Source organism: Pleurodeles waltl, chromosome 10 (assembly GCF_031143425.1).
Source record: "Pleurodeles waltl isolate 20211129_DDA chromosome 10, aPleWal1.hap1.20221129, whole genome shotgun sequence".
NCBI lineage: Eukaryota > Metazoa > Chordata > Amphibia > Caudata > Salamandridae > Pleurodeles > Pleurodeles waltl.
The window spans coordinates 1,027,249,187-1,027,263,336 of NC_090449.1; the positions used below are offsets into that span (position 1 = coordinate 1,027,249,187).

The following is a 14,150-nucleotide window of genomic DNA, read 5'->3' on the forward strand; positions in this document are numbered from 1 at the left end:
GTGCAACTGGTTAGCATAACTGTTTATACATTGTACTGTGTCATTGAAAAACCAACTAAAGATGGTTACAAAATAGTAATAGAAACATTGCCACACACTCCTATGTGCTCACTAGATTTCTGGTTTTGGGAAGCGGATGCAAATCAGAAAAGTTAGCATTTAATTGTCTAAGGTCTTTATATGGACATAAAGTTAAACCCCTTTTCGGGCAGAACCACTAACAAACACCATTCAGATTAATCTATCTCTTTGATAATACCATCTTGAGATAGGCCTATTAGCATACCCTATAACATTTTTTTTAATATGTTGAGCATCTTTCTTACGACACAGTTTACTGTAACCTTCTATTTTTCACAGATAGTCATCACACAAGGAAATGATTGCACACAATTGCTTTTTAAATCTGGTACCACCAAAACGTGTTCATATGTTTTATGTTATATTTATTTCTATAGCACACAATTGACCAGCAGGGTATCCTGCTGCTGATGTAGGAGCTGGATGGGCCGGGTGGGTCAGGGCAGGGTGAAGTGCCAGGTCTTCATTTTCTTGTGCAATTCAAGAATTGAGGAGGCGACTCTGATGTGTGGTGGCCAGGCTCTAGGAGTGAGATAGGAGAAGGCACGACCACTGGACCTGGTTCTGCATACGTGGGGTGGGTGTGCAAGTAACAGTCCAGCTGTGCAGATGTGTCTGGTAGGTTTGTGAAAGTTTAAGTGGTTGTCAATGTATGTGGGGCCAATGTTGTGTAAGGCTTTGTATGCCTTACACAAGTAGCTTGAAGAGTGCTGGTTTGTGGGTTGGGAGCCGCTGGAGCTCTTTGAGGTGTGGGGTGATGTCAGTGTGGAGTAGGAAGTTGATTGTGAACCTGGTGGCTGAGCTTTGTATGGTTTGGAGTCTTCTGGTCAGTCAAGCGCTGATTCCAGCACAGAGTGCATTGCCGTAGTGCAGCTTGCTGGGTGATGGTTCTGCTACATTCAGTGGTGAGCTATTTGAAGATCTTGTTGCGCATCTTGAGTGTGTGGAAGCAAGAGAGGGACACTGTGTTCGCTTGGCCGGTCATAGTAAGTGGATTGTCGATTACTATTCTGAGCTTCTTTGCTTGGGCTGCCAAGAGGGGTATGGTCCAAGTTCCACAGGCCCCCAGGTGGAGTCCCAGAGAGAGGTGTCTTTGCTGAAGAGTACTGCTTCCATCTTTTCTGTGTTGAGCTTGAGTATACCAGAAAGTGATGGAAGGAATGCTTTAAATAATCTCAGCACTAGTAATTGCTCAGGCTGCATCCCAGTCCATTGTTATTTTGCACACTGTGCCACCTCAGTTTGGACCCAGCCATTTGGAAATCAGTCTTGACCGTGCTCCAATGGAAACAGTCCAGCTGAGATTGCCAGGCCAGGCTCTTCCTGAACCAGAATACAGTCAACCCTGATCCGATACCGCCCTGATGTAGCATGGTGTGCAAAATAACAATGGACTCAGATGAGGCCTGAGTAATTACCAGTGGCTGAGAATACTTCAAGCATTTCATTCATCGCTTTTTTGTATACTTTAATGTGTCACCCTCGGGATGGTATGCCCAAGCGTGGGTCCGGTGCACACTGTGTACCTGGGATGAACCCATATCTGGCTGATGAGCCCTAACTAGGATGAAACTGGTTCAGAGTCGTTGCTGATGAGCCCTAACTAGGATGAAACCGGTCCAGGGTTGCTTGTGTTTCGATTCAGGGAGGACTTTGCCTTGAGTTCAGGCTGAACTGTTCCATTGGATCCAACTTCGTGCAGTTATTTGGTAAGGATGGGGTGGGAGCAGTGTTGCTGGCTGCAAAAATATCCAGTAGGCTGTGGCAACACCTCTGTCCATAGTCATCTGGATGTTGCCTGTGGTGGCGATGAGGGCAGTCTGTAGTGTGGTTGTGCCTGAATCCTGATTGAGCAGTAATGGTGAGGTGGGTGGCTAGATGTTTATCATCTTTTCCATGATTGTTTCTGGGTAGGATAATAAGTAGATAGGCCGGTAGATGGCTAGCGTCTTCGGATCTCCTGAGGGTTTCTTGAGGACAGGGAGTACTGTGGCCTGTTTCCAAGCATCTGGGTAGAAGGCTGTGATGACTGAGTAATTCAGGATTGGGAGGATGTGGTTTGCACTAATGGGGTGAGGGCAGGGTACGAGGGTGCTCTGGAGTAAATAGATTGCATGGTTGTTGCAGTTTCGTCAGACGGGCCTGCAAGAGTGGAAGGGTCTGGTTTGGGGCTCAAAGTTTTTGTAGGTGCTGGTGATCTTGTTGCTGAAGAATAGGGGCAGCTGGATGCAGAGGTCCTAAGCGGGAGTTACACTGGTAGAGCTTGCTGTCAGAGAGGTGAAACCTTGGAGCTGTTGGTGTTGCTTTTGATGTGGTCAGAACTCTTCTATGTACTAGCTTGCTTGCGGTCAGGTTCTCGTGGATTTGTTGGCTTTGAGAGGAACCAGGGTATCTGCAAAGGTGGTGATCCAGATGTGGAAGATGGAGGTGGATTTATGGAGTTTGTAGTTGTGTTGAAGCCAGTGATGTAGGAGTTCAGAGCACCAGAATGCTTCTGAGATCTTGTTCCAGTCCTGTCATGAAGATGGTCATGAAGGTTTGATGGTGGTGTTTCTTTGGTGGTGTGGGATGGGAACGTTGAAGTTGATAAAGGTGTGTTTGTTGTGGCTTGTCTAATGTGATGTTGCTGAATCTGCTGAAGATGAGGTCCATTAGGTGTCCGGATGGCATGTGTAGGGACTTATACTTGCTGGTTGAGTCCAGGTTAGTACAAGTCCTTGAGGAAGGTCACTCGTGATGGGATCGGTGAGGTCTTCCAGGTGGTGGTTGAGGTCATGCAAGGAGGATGAAGGCACTGGAGTTGAGAATCACAGGGGGCAAAGAAGTCTGTAATGGTAATAAAAAAAAGTTTATCTTGGAGGGCAGTAGATGAGTCTGATATTAATCACACAAAAAGTGATGGGAGGAATACTTGCAATTAGTCTAACCACTGGTAATCACTCGGAGTAGCATTCTACCCCATCACTCTTCTGCGCACTATGCCCATTCAACTATATTCAAATCAATCTTGGCCCTGCTCCAATGGTAACAGTCGAGCCCGAACTGCCAAGCCAGTTCCTTCATGAACCTAAAGACAAGCAACCCAAGAGAAGAACAAGAAGACAAGAGCAGTAGGTTGGAATGCTACCCCGCGCAATTCCCAGTGATTAGACAAATTGCATGCCACCCACTCATCACCTTTTGTCTGTTAGATTTACAGTCCCAGGCTACAAGGATATTCACAGATGTGGATCCCGTGTTCACTGTGCCATTTGAACCAAGCTATAACTGACTGAAGAGCACCAGTCACGGTGACCCCGGACCTGGGTTGCTTGTCTTCCGGGTTAGGGAGGAACTGGCCCAGCAGTGTGGACTGGACTGTTCCATTGGAGCAGGATCAAAACTGATTTGCATATGGCTGGATCCAAACTGAGAACAAGAATAGCCTTGAAAGGATGCAGTATGAAAACCACTGCCACACCTGCAACGAATCCTATTAGCTTCACTCCTTTTCACATTTTGGTAACAGCCCTACACATTTCATCTTTTTTCTTCCTTTTCAGTTCTGCCACAGTTTAGCGACTGCTCTACATATTTTGCAGTTGTCATTACTTCACTTGGAGATCGGTCTCCCATCATCAACAATCTTACGTGACCTCTGTAGCTATTTATGCATACAATTAATTGATCTCTCTGCATTTCATCAAAGCTTCATTGTTCACTTTCTCTTCTGGCAAGGGACATTGCACAATGCCTGCTCAAAATGCCACCTCTGATGCAAAATATGGTTGAAGTACTCAGCTAGGGATAAGCACCTTTATTCAGCTAAAAGGAATTTGAACAGACTTCAGTCAAGTCTGCAAATTGTGCATTTTAATAGAATTTTTGGAGGAGTTCTGTTTGATTCCACTGCAGTATACAGAAAATCCACCTTTTTCGCCCCTGAAAGTTCCTTACAGTCTGTGAATTTGCACACATTTTGCTAGGGCTTTACATATCATTTTAAAAGGCACTTAATGCTCCTCTGTAAAGATATGCTGTTTTTAATACTTCTGTGAGGTTTGGACAATTCAGTCATAATCCACAGCACACAAAGATTTGATGCTTTAACAGTTCTCTGTCTTTTTAGACACCTTTGTACATCTAATATTTTCTGTTCTTCTCTTTCTTGTCTCTTTAAAGATTTTCTCCTCATTCTACAAGCTGAGCAGTGGGATCAATGCACAGAGATGTTTTGCATCTCAAGAACCATCAAGAGGTGAGATTGCTGAATGTATTCACTTTTCTAGGTGTGTCTGCTAACATTGGTTTAGTTAGCCCAGTTGCTGTGTTTTTGCTGGAGTAGTTGACTGTGTACCCATACTTGAACTTTTCAATATTCTTGAACCTAATTCTAGTATTTATTTGTTTAGCTCCTACCCCCAAACATGTCTCTTTCATGACTATTAGTATGTCTTCCTTATACAATGCAGGATTTGGAATGCCATACTAGGTGGTTTCTTGATTGTTCATCTGTTTGCATTGTATCAATGTGACCCTTGAAGGTAAAAAGCCAGAGAATGACAATTGTGGAAGATTCTTTCTACATTACTGAATATCATTTAGGAAAATATGCTATTGTTCAGTTTTGTCTTCCAAAAGGCATTGCTGGTGATGGACATTCACTGTTTTATGACCACTCAAAGAGAGAGAGGTGTTCTGTGTTGCAACATTAGTGGCGTACGTCTCATTTCTTAGCGATATGTTATGGATACAAGTTTTTGCGAAGTATCCGCCATCACCTCACTTGCATCTGAATTTTGCTATTTTGAATGTTTCTTTAAAATGTTTGTTCTATAACCATACTTCCTACAGAGAGTTTATCCTGGTCTTACTGTACCAAACACCAGTCTGGCAGGCAACGTTTCCAGTCTACTTCCAGCAGTGCTATGAAGTTAGTCTGCGCAGGCAGTCAGGTCCTGCCATTCACTTTTGATTAAAAAGCTCACCATTGATCAAACTGACAGCAAGTCTTTCATTCACTTGCTAGTTTATTGGGCTCCGTCTCAGAATATCCCCAGCAGATAATACCCACCTGCTGCTAAACAGTATATCTCATGTCCAACCTTGATGAACGTTCGAGAGATCATGTTCTGCTGAGATTAATTCTGCTTTTATGTCTGAGATGGAAGGGGGGGCTAGGACAAGCACCACATGTACCCCAAAGGAGAACAAAACCGATGAGACTTCACAAAAGTGCCAGCAACTACAATGTTTATGATTCATAGTAATGCCAAAATCTCACACAGGTCAACCTCCCCTGGTGCACCATACACAGAAGAACGATGGAATTGACTCAATGTTAAGTATACAAAAGTGAGGCTGAAATGCTTTTATTAATCTTATCCATTGGTAATTACTGGAGTCTGCATCCCAATCCATTGTTATTTTGCACACCATGCAACCTCAGATTGGACCCAGCTGTATGCAAATCAGTCCTGACCCAGCTCCAGTGGGAACAGTCCAGCCCAAACTGCCAGGCCAGGTGCTCCCTAAATCGGGACACAAGCAACCTAGGACCAATTTTGCCCTAGTCAGGGCACATCAGCCAGGTATAGCATCGTTCCAGTGACACAGTGTGAACTGGACCCAAATCTAGGCATACCTGTCCCACTAGGACAACAGACAAAAATACACAGAAGTGATGGCTGAAGTGCTTGAATTAATCTCAGCCACTAATAAGGCCTTCTGCCAGCTCTGCAGCAGCTGTAGGAGATTTAAACAGTGGACAACTTTGAGAGGATGAGACGAGCAGCTGTAAGGATGCTCATAGTTTTATGCTTTTTACACAATCACATTTATGTAAGCCATGTTGGTTTAACCTGCATTTATAATGTACTCCTTTGTTACACAAAGAGATGTAGGCCTTCTCATTTGCGAGAGCTCTAGTCTCGTTTTCACAGTTGTACTTGTTAGCTCAGCAGAGACACCTCTGTTGTGTATCTCCTAATCAAGGTTCCTTCAACCATCTTCTCAAGAAAACCAGGGGCAAAAGTTAGTATACCAAATATTTGTGTGCTTAGTGCTGCGCCTGGGCCATGCAATTGACCTCACGTGTGGAGGCTTTCAGTATTATTCCTTAAACATAGGAACATTTCTGACAATGGGACCAAAGCAAGCAAACGGACACATATAGCATTCCCAAATAAAAATCTTCTTAAACATCAGGAGGCTCAGGGAGGTGGATGATGAGAGGAAAACTGTAGAAATGGCTTACTAACAAGTGGGCAAAGGATGTTGTGAGGTCTGCACAAGAAGGCAGAGAGGATATCTCTATTGGGGTTACACTTATAGAGCAGCAAAGTGAAAGGTCGTATTGCAGAGCGCACTTCCTTCAGAATAGTATACACCACACCACACAATATCTACCAGCGAGATCTTGAGGTGGAGCGGTGAATAACCAGGCCAAAGCTGTGAGCATTGACATTTGGGATCTAGGCTGTAGAAGAGGATCTCAAATAATTTATTGACCACATGATAAATTTGGTTCTTAATCTGCAGACCCCAAGGTCCCTCTGTACAACGAGAAGACCTTCAGCTCTCTCCTCAGGGTGCCAGGAGAGGTAGAAACCGTGAAAGGAGCTGCGTAGTGTTACCTTTAAATACCCAGTAACACAGACAGTAGAGTAGCGATAAAGTAGAATGAGTTTGGACACGGAGGAACTGATGTTCTGTTATTGATCTAAGGCATGAAACGCTCATGAAGAAGAAAATACTGATGGGCCTGAAAAAGGGGTTGTATTCTCCATATTCAAACAGTCACCGAAGGCCAGGTTTATTGTGATCTAGCAAAGAACGAACTTCAAGAATGAGAAACGAATTAGTGATTTCAAGTAAGGCGAGGATCATTGTTCCTCTACTGCGGATATCTGAGAGAGCAAGAGATTGGGACCAATTTATCAAGTGAACTTCAGGTGTATTAGTTCCTTTGATAATTAGCTTGTTCCTTTGCCTGTCTCTCTCTGTACCTCTTCCTTTCTTTACATCTCTCTCCTCATTAAGGCATCTCTTCCCGTGTCCTAGGACTGCGGACCTGTAGAGAAACAACATGTTGGTCAACAACGAAAAGTTTTTTAAAATATGATTGAAAAGAAAATTATAGTTGTGGGTGTTTTCATGGAAGAAAACATAACTTTAGTTCATCTTTTGTTATGTGTATATGTTTGGTCTAACAATAAAAAGAATTGAAATAAATCTCTAATGCAGTCAACAAAGGGGTTCCGGTCAAAATGTGCACATCTTTAGTGGGTACTGTATTCCTCACCAGTGATATCACTAAAACTCCTGCACAGTAGCCCCTGTCCTCCGTAATGCCTTGGGTTCTTGGGCTGTTTCCCTTTATAATGACCTGTGCATCTCAACCATAACCATCTAAAGGATTAGTACGTTTTGCACCTAATATTAAGAGGTGTGTAAGTTCTGGGCCTCTGTGTATAACAAAGAACCTGTTCTTTATAGCTAAAAAACACAATTTTGCCATTTACGAGCCTGTAAATGAAAGGTTTCATTATTTACCAATTTAATGGTAGTCGATGTATCAGCCTCAGAAGAACGAAAAGTTGAATGTATTTCTTAAACACATTCTATGTTTGTAAAAGTGAAATTGAAAACTTCGGAGTTGAGCTCGAAGGTCGCAGCCAGTAAGGCTGAACAGAGGCAACAATATATCTGCCATTTTACAGCTCATGTGTTTGAATTTCTCATTTCCTTAGGTGGTGCCTGCATGAAGTGTTTCAGGCGAGAGCCCTATCTGGAGCTGACGCTGTCAATGCTCTTAGGCCCTTCTATTTTGCTGTGCATCCCGATTTCTTTGGCCAGCATCCCAGAGAGCGGGTAAGCATAATGCATTTTAACTTTTTATCTTGTGTATGAGATCCCAGAAATGTAGAATAGCAAGCTTGAAAATATATGGTATTATCTGAGTCAGCATTTGCTAAAATAAAAAAGCTTTGTACAAACAATATGACGCCTATGCAAATGGAATAGTAAACTCACATTATACATAATTTTTTTAAAAAGGACACATTTTGCTCTGTTCGTCAGATTTCTCGTGTTGAGCTTTGATTCACAGATATAAAAAAGCTATGAAATTTGTGTTTAAATATTGTTTTCTAGGTGGAAGGTAATTTATCTGTGCAGAAGACGGGTACCAGATGTGGCTTTTCCCAGACCTCTGGGACCAGTAGTGTACAGACATTTGGTACTGGTTTTTAGGTATAGATTACGGACATGTTTGGTGTTTGTTTGTTATACAGAGAGGGTCTTTCAGTCAGTGATCTTCAGCCATTGGTTTCTTGAGGTGTCATTCACACTTTCCATCAGCATTCAGCCCACAATACATATAGTGGGGCAATGGGTCAGCTCCTTGCAGGCATTCACTTGTCAATATCATTCATATTTTGTGTCACCCCACAGGGCAACCATAGTGTTTCTATTGTCAGATAACATAAGTGACTTTCTACCACTTTATCTTTATATCTGCATTGAGCAAAGGCAGTTCTGCCAGGGAAAGGAAACCATCTTTAGCTTTGCCACTTGACCTCCAAGGAGTTGCAGTTGGAGGCCTACACTGGAAGCGAAGGCAGTGACTCCAAAGACATTGCCCTCGTCTCGGCGCATATAATTTACTAATCTATTTCCTATCCTTTGTATTTGGAATCTATTTTCTAATTCTAACTGTATTGCTTTGTTCCACACTTGTGCTGTTTGAACGATAGAAAACTGAATGAATTTTGCTGGGGTTCAAATTGGTGACCCACCTCAACCCGCATTGAGTCATCATCCTGGCTTTGCGAGACCCAGTCTTTTGCAGGAAGCCTGTTACCGCACAAGGTGCAGCCACCCGGGTGAAGGGGAAACACTGCATATATTTGCAGTAGTGAACAGAAATATACTTAACTGGCTAGCATTTCATAGGAATGCCTCCAATTTTAGAAAGATAAAAGATAATTTACAAAGATATTTTCACCTGCAGATTGGTTCTTCGCTACTGAGAAGACTGTTAATGCAGACTCAATAACAGCAGGCTGCTTCATCACTGAGGAGACTGCATCCTCCTCAGTAGCAGCGTTTTACATCATAGGAGACAATATTTGTTTTCAGATACACTTGAGGAGACAGTCACTGCAGCCTTTACCTACAGTTGAGCCCTTCATTACTGAGGAGACTATCACTGGAACACTGGCAGGGCTCTACCACTGAGGATAATGTGCTACAGTCGTCACCTGTAGAAGCACCCATCACTAGAGGCAACAGTCCATGTAGGTAACCTTTTCATCAGCAAAGAGGCACACATTATTATATTTACAGGTGTCACTCCCCTTTCCCATTAGTCAGTTTATAAGTCAGAAAAATGTCACCTTTTGGAAACTCTAATATGAAACTCCTGAAACAAGAAAGACATCATTTGGTGGACACGTTTGGCAAAGCTAAAACACTGGAATTGTATCCGTCCCAATGATTTATCTTAAGATGTCAGTCTGTTCCTTTCTTTGATATTTTCTTCCTTGCAGCAAGATGTTTGACAGTGCTCAGCAGTTGAGACAATCTACGCTGAACTCAAGAAACACGCAGACAAGCATTTGACCCACGACAGAAGGGCAGAATTTGCAGCTTCCAGCTGCAGGATGGTGCCATTTCTTCTCTTTGTAGAGAAATAAGGCAGCTGCCCTGAACGCAGCTCATTCATTGGCAGGATCTTTTAATCTACAGCCACAGGTGACAGCTTTTTATCTAGTGCTTTTTAGTTTCAATTGGATCAAGAGTATTTCTACTGATATTGTATATGCAAATGTACCAGGGGAAGGGTTTACTGAGCTTAATTCCACCTTTGGTCCTTGTTTAGAGGCTGTCTGTGTTAAAATGGGGGTCTGATCCTCCCCTTCTTCTCCTTTTCTCTGATTTGAGTACCTTAATTTGAGTTGACTTACCGGTGGGGTCCTTTTCCTCCCGGGGAAGCATTGCTTTGGCCTGTCTCGGAGCATAGAGACGGTAGCCATTTTTTCACCTCCACATAGGCACAATCACGGAAGCCTTCTTTGGAGGTCAGTGGTCTAGCTATCCGATTGTCCTGAATTTGGGACACACTTAAAGCCGGCAATGCTGCGGCTGCGCAGCGGGTGCGCCGTGGGCATGCCAAAGGCAAGCCCGTCTGTGCCCGTTCGGGCCCAGCACCCATGCCCATTTTAGTAGAGATAGAATATCCTATGATGCTGAGTTTCTCCTCTCACTCAGACCAGATCCAGTAGATGAATGTAATGGGCAAATGGATTTTATGGAAGCTACCCTGCCCTGCACTGGGTGTTACGAACATGCTAAGCCGTCAGCACAGACCCCACCTGGACCTCAGAAAGCACTACAAAGCTTGTTCCTTCTGGCCGCTCATAATTTGGACATCAACCTCCTTCTGGGCGAGCAGAGCCCTACAGTTTTGTTTTTAATAGAGACATGGCTCCATGAGGGTTCAGCACCAGATGTTATCTTGGCTCTGCCTAGCGACTACTTAATAACAAGGCTTGATAGAGCCTCTGGGAAGAGAGGGGGAATTGCTATCATTTGTAGGGATTCAGTCAAGGTCACCACCTGTCCCCTCCAGCTGCCAGACTGTGAGAGCATGTATTGTTCTGTCTCCTTAAACTTTCATTATAGTTTCTCTGGGGCCCTAGTATATCGTCCCCCCGTCAAGCTTTTCTGGAGCAAATGGCTGAATTAATATGCAACAAGCCAAATTTTACAATTCTCTGTGATTTTAATATCCCTGCAGAGAATCAAGACAATGCTGCTGCCAAAAGACTTTTGTCTGACATGAAGGCCTTAGACCTCACACAATTGATTAGGGACCACACACATAATAAAGGTCACACTATTGACCTAGTTTTTAGTACTATAGCTGATCTAACTGCCTTGCCTCTCACCCCCCTGGCTTGGTCGGACCATTTTTTTATCTCCCTCTCCCTTCCTACGTCAGCACCGGGCAAATCCTCCCAAATCATATCCCAACCCTATAGACGCTGGCACGTGCTTAAGGTTTGTGAGTGGATTGGTATTTTAGAGTACAAAACCAGCCCTGAAGGAGAATATGACTTGTTCCCTAGAAATATTTAATAATTGGATTACTAAAAGCTTAGATCTTACTCTCCCTTATACTCCTAGGCCGGAAGGCCACAGGACAAATAAGTGCCCCTTGGTTCTCCATCCATCTTCATCTGTTAAAGAGAGACTGCAGATGCTTGAACACGACAAAGGCCTGCCACTTTTGCGAGCTCTGGCCTCCTTCCATAAGCCTGTCAGACATCTTAGGTCATCTTCAGCACCTTTAGCTGTAACTCCCTCAATAGAAAAGGCCAAATGGGGAGGAAGATCTATGTCCTATCTTGGCACCAAATTGTGGAATTCCCTACCGTTAGCCCTACGACATACTAGCCACAAACTTTCCCTTCGGCGGCTACTAAAAACATGATCATTCTAATCTCTGTTCCTAAAGCAGTGTTTTTTAAGATTTCTGCATAGCGCCGGGAGGCCTCCGGGTAGCCATGCGCTTTATACATTTCCATAACATAACATTCATGTAATATCTTTACAAAGAGTGCCATTGATGATCTACACACCACACAACACCTGTGGCAGCCATAGTTTAGTGGATTTCTTCTCTCTTTGAGTCTGCTTATCCTTAAGTAAGACTACTCCAGGTTTCAATGGCTCCAATCAGAAGTTTATATGCATCAATCTAGTAAGCAACTGTAAAACAATAAGCATTTAAACAGTTCATATTTCTTACATGGTTAAAACTACTGGTATTAATCAATTACGATTCACACAAAACACTTTAATTTTTGTAATTCAGCCTATGGGGGTAACAAGCTCAGTTAATATATGATTAGTCTTCAATATTCCTTTCGCCTGCTGATAAGTTATTGAATAGACTGGGTACATATTTGTCAAGCTATTATGAGCAACGTGAATGTAGTTAAACTTTTTAATAGCTTACACGTATTTTATAGTAAGTTAATGATCCAAGTTAAACATAAAGGCAATGACTTTTGTTGGTCTTCCCGTATAAGGTGACGGAGCCTTCTGATGACATTATTCAGAGCTTTTGCTGTATTTGTATTAAACTAACACTATATTAGTCACTGAAAGATTTCATGACAGTAAATATTAAAAAATTAGGCAAATAGAGACTAGTAAAATCTATTGCTACTAAAGTATTATCTCAGTGAAAAAATGCTGCGCCTGAAATAAAGCATTGGACCATCAACATTGGACCTCTGATGGCTTCTTTGTTTGGCCCCTAGTCCCATAGCTTGGCCAACCCCTATATATTCTATTTCCAGATGTAAGTACCTTTTTTCTTGTCGCAAACCGTTTGTGACAAGAAAAACGCATTTTGGTATGTACAAACCCTATTTTGTGATTCTGTAATCTATTTGCCGAATCGGTTTGCAAGTTGCAATTAGGAAGGGGTGTCCCCTTCCTAATTGCGAGTCTTAGTTCGATGTATGATTGTTTTGTGACCGTGAATGCAGTCACAAAACAATCACAGTTAGCACCATGGGACCCCTTCCCCTTGGTGAATGGTAGCAAAAATATTTTTTCGGAGCAGGCAGTGGTCCTAAGGACCACTGCCTGCTCTGCTGAAAAAATGAAAAGAAAACATTTCATTTTCATTTTTGTTTTTTAAATGCATCCCGTTTTCCTTTAAGGAAAACAGCTCCATTGAAAAAAAAAAACTGCTTTATTTAAAAGCAGTCACAGACATGGCGGTCTGCTGTCCCCAGCAGGCCACCATCTCTGTGAGGGCTGTCCACAGGAGCAGAGGCAGCACCCACAGGAGTCCCACAGGACGGGGACACAGGAGTTGCAGAAGGAGCCCACGCAGCACTGCAAAAAGGGATCCCATGCCGTAGGAGATATATGAAGGAGGCTGTACTTTGCAGGATGGAGTGCTGGTGGCTGGAGCAGCAGGCAGAGAGGGCCAAGAGGACTACTCCGGACCACCACCCATGATGCAGGATCCACGCAGCTCAGCAGAAGAGGGGATCCACGCAGCCTGTCTTCGCTTGTTGTAGGTGCTTGCTGTTGCAGGGAAGTGACTCCTTCACTCCAAGGGAGATTCCTTCTTCTTCTTGTGCAGGCTGAAGAGTTGCAGCCTTCTGAGGATGCGCAGCGAGGGAAATGTTGCAAAGCTGTCAAGAGCCCTGGAAACAATGTTGTGAAGAGTCCTTTCTTCTTGGAAGCAGCTTGTCGGGTCCTGGAAGTTCCAGTCACAGTTTCGTAGGCCAGAAGTCGAAGCTGAGGTTGCAGAGGAGTCTTGCTGTAATCTTGCATGCCGAATCTGAGGACCCACCCAAGAGGAGAGATACCCTAAATAGCCCTGAAAGAGGAATTGGTCACTTAACCAGATAAGCACCTATCAGGAGGGGGCTCTGACATCACCGGCCTGGCCACTGAGATGCTCCCAGAGTTCCCTACCAACATTGGAAAAAATAAGGCAGAACCCAGGGATCCTCTGGAGGAGCGCTGGGCACCCCCCCTGGGGTGGTGAGGTGATGGACAGGTGTAAGGAAATGCCTCCTTGGCATGGTTACCCCCTGACTTTTTGCCTTTGCTGATGCCAAGTTATGATTTGAAAGTGTGCTGAGGCCTGCTAATCAGGCCCCAGCGCCAGTGTTCTTTCCCTAACCTGTACCTTTGTTTCCACAGTTGGCACACCCTGGCATCCAGGTAAGTCCCTTGTAACTGGTACCCCTGGTACCAAGGGCCCTGATGCCAGGGAAGGTCTCTAAGGGCTGCAGCATCTTATGCCACCCTGGGGACCCCTCACTCAGCACAGACACACTGCTTGCCAGCTTGTGTGTGCTAGTGGGGATAAAATGACTAAGTCGACATGGCACTCCCCTCAGGGTGCCATGCCAACCTCACACTGCCTATAGGTATAGATAAGTCACCCCTCTAGCAGGCCTTACAGCCCTAAGGCAGGGTGCACTATACCATAGGTGAGGGCATAAGTGCATGAGCACTATGCCCCTACAGTGTCTAAGCAAAACCTTAGA

General features: G+C 43.9%; 1 protein-coding gene across 4 annotated transcripts in view; it reads left to right on the forward strand.

Moving 5' to 3' along the window:
• Nucleotides 1-14,150, forward strand: part of TCAIM (T cell activation inhibitor, mitochondrial) — a 277,740-nt gene that overhangs the window by 35,175 nt on the left and 228,415 nt on the right. For all 4 annotated transcript variants that reach the window (XM_069211978.1, XM_069211980.1, XM_069211981.1 and 1 more), the window contains exons 3-4: nucleotides 4,243-4,318; nucleotides 7,812-7,932. In XM_069211978.1, the coding sequence (XP_069068079.1) occupies nucleotides 4,290-4,318; nucleotides 7,812-7,932 (150 nt within the window). In that variant the 5' untranslated portion in view covers nucleotides 4,243-4,289. The remainder of the gene's footprint in view (nucleotides 1-4,242; nucleotides 4,319-7,811; nucleotides 7,933-14,150) is intronic.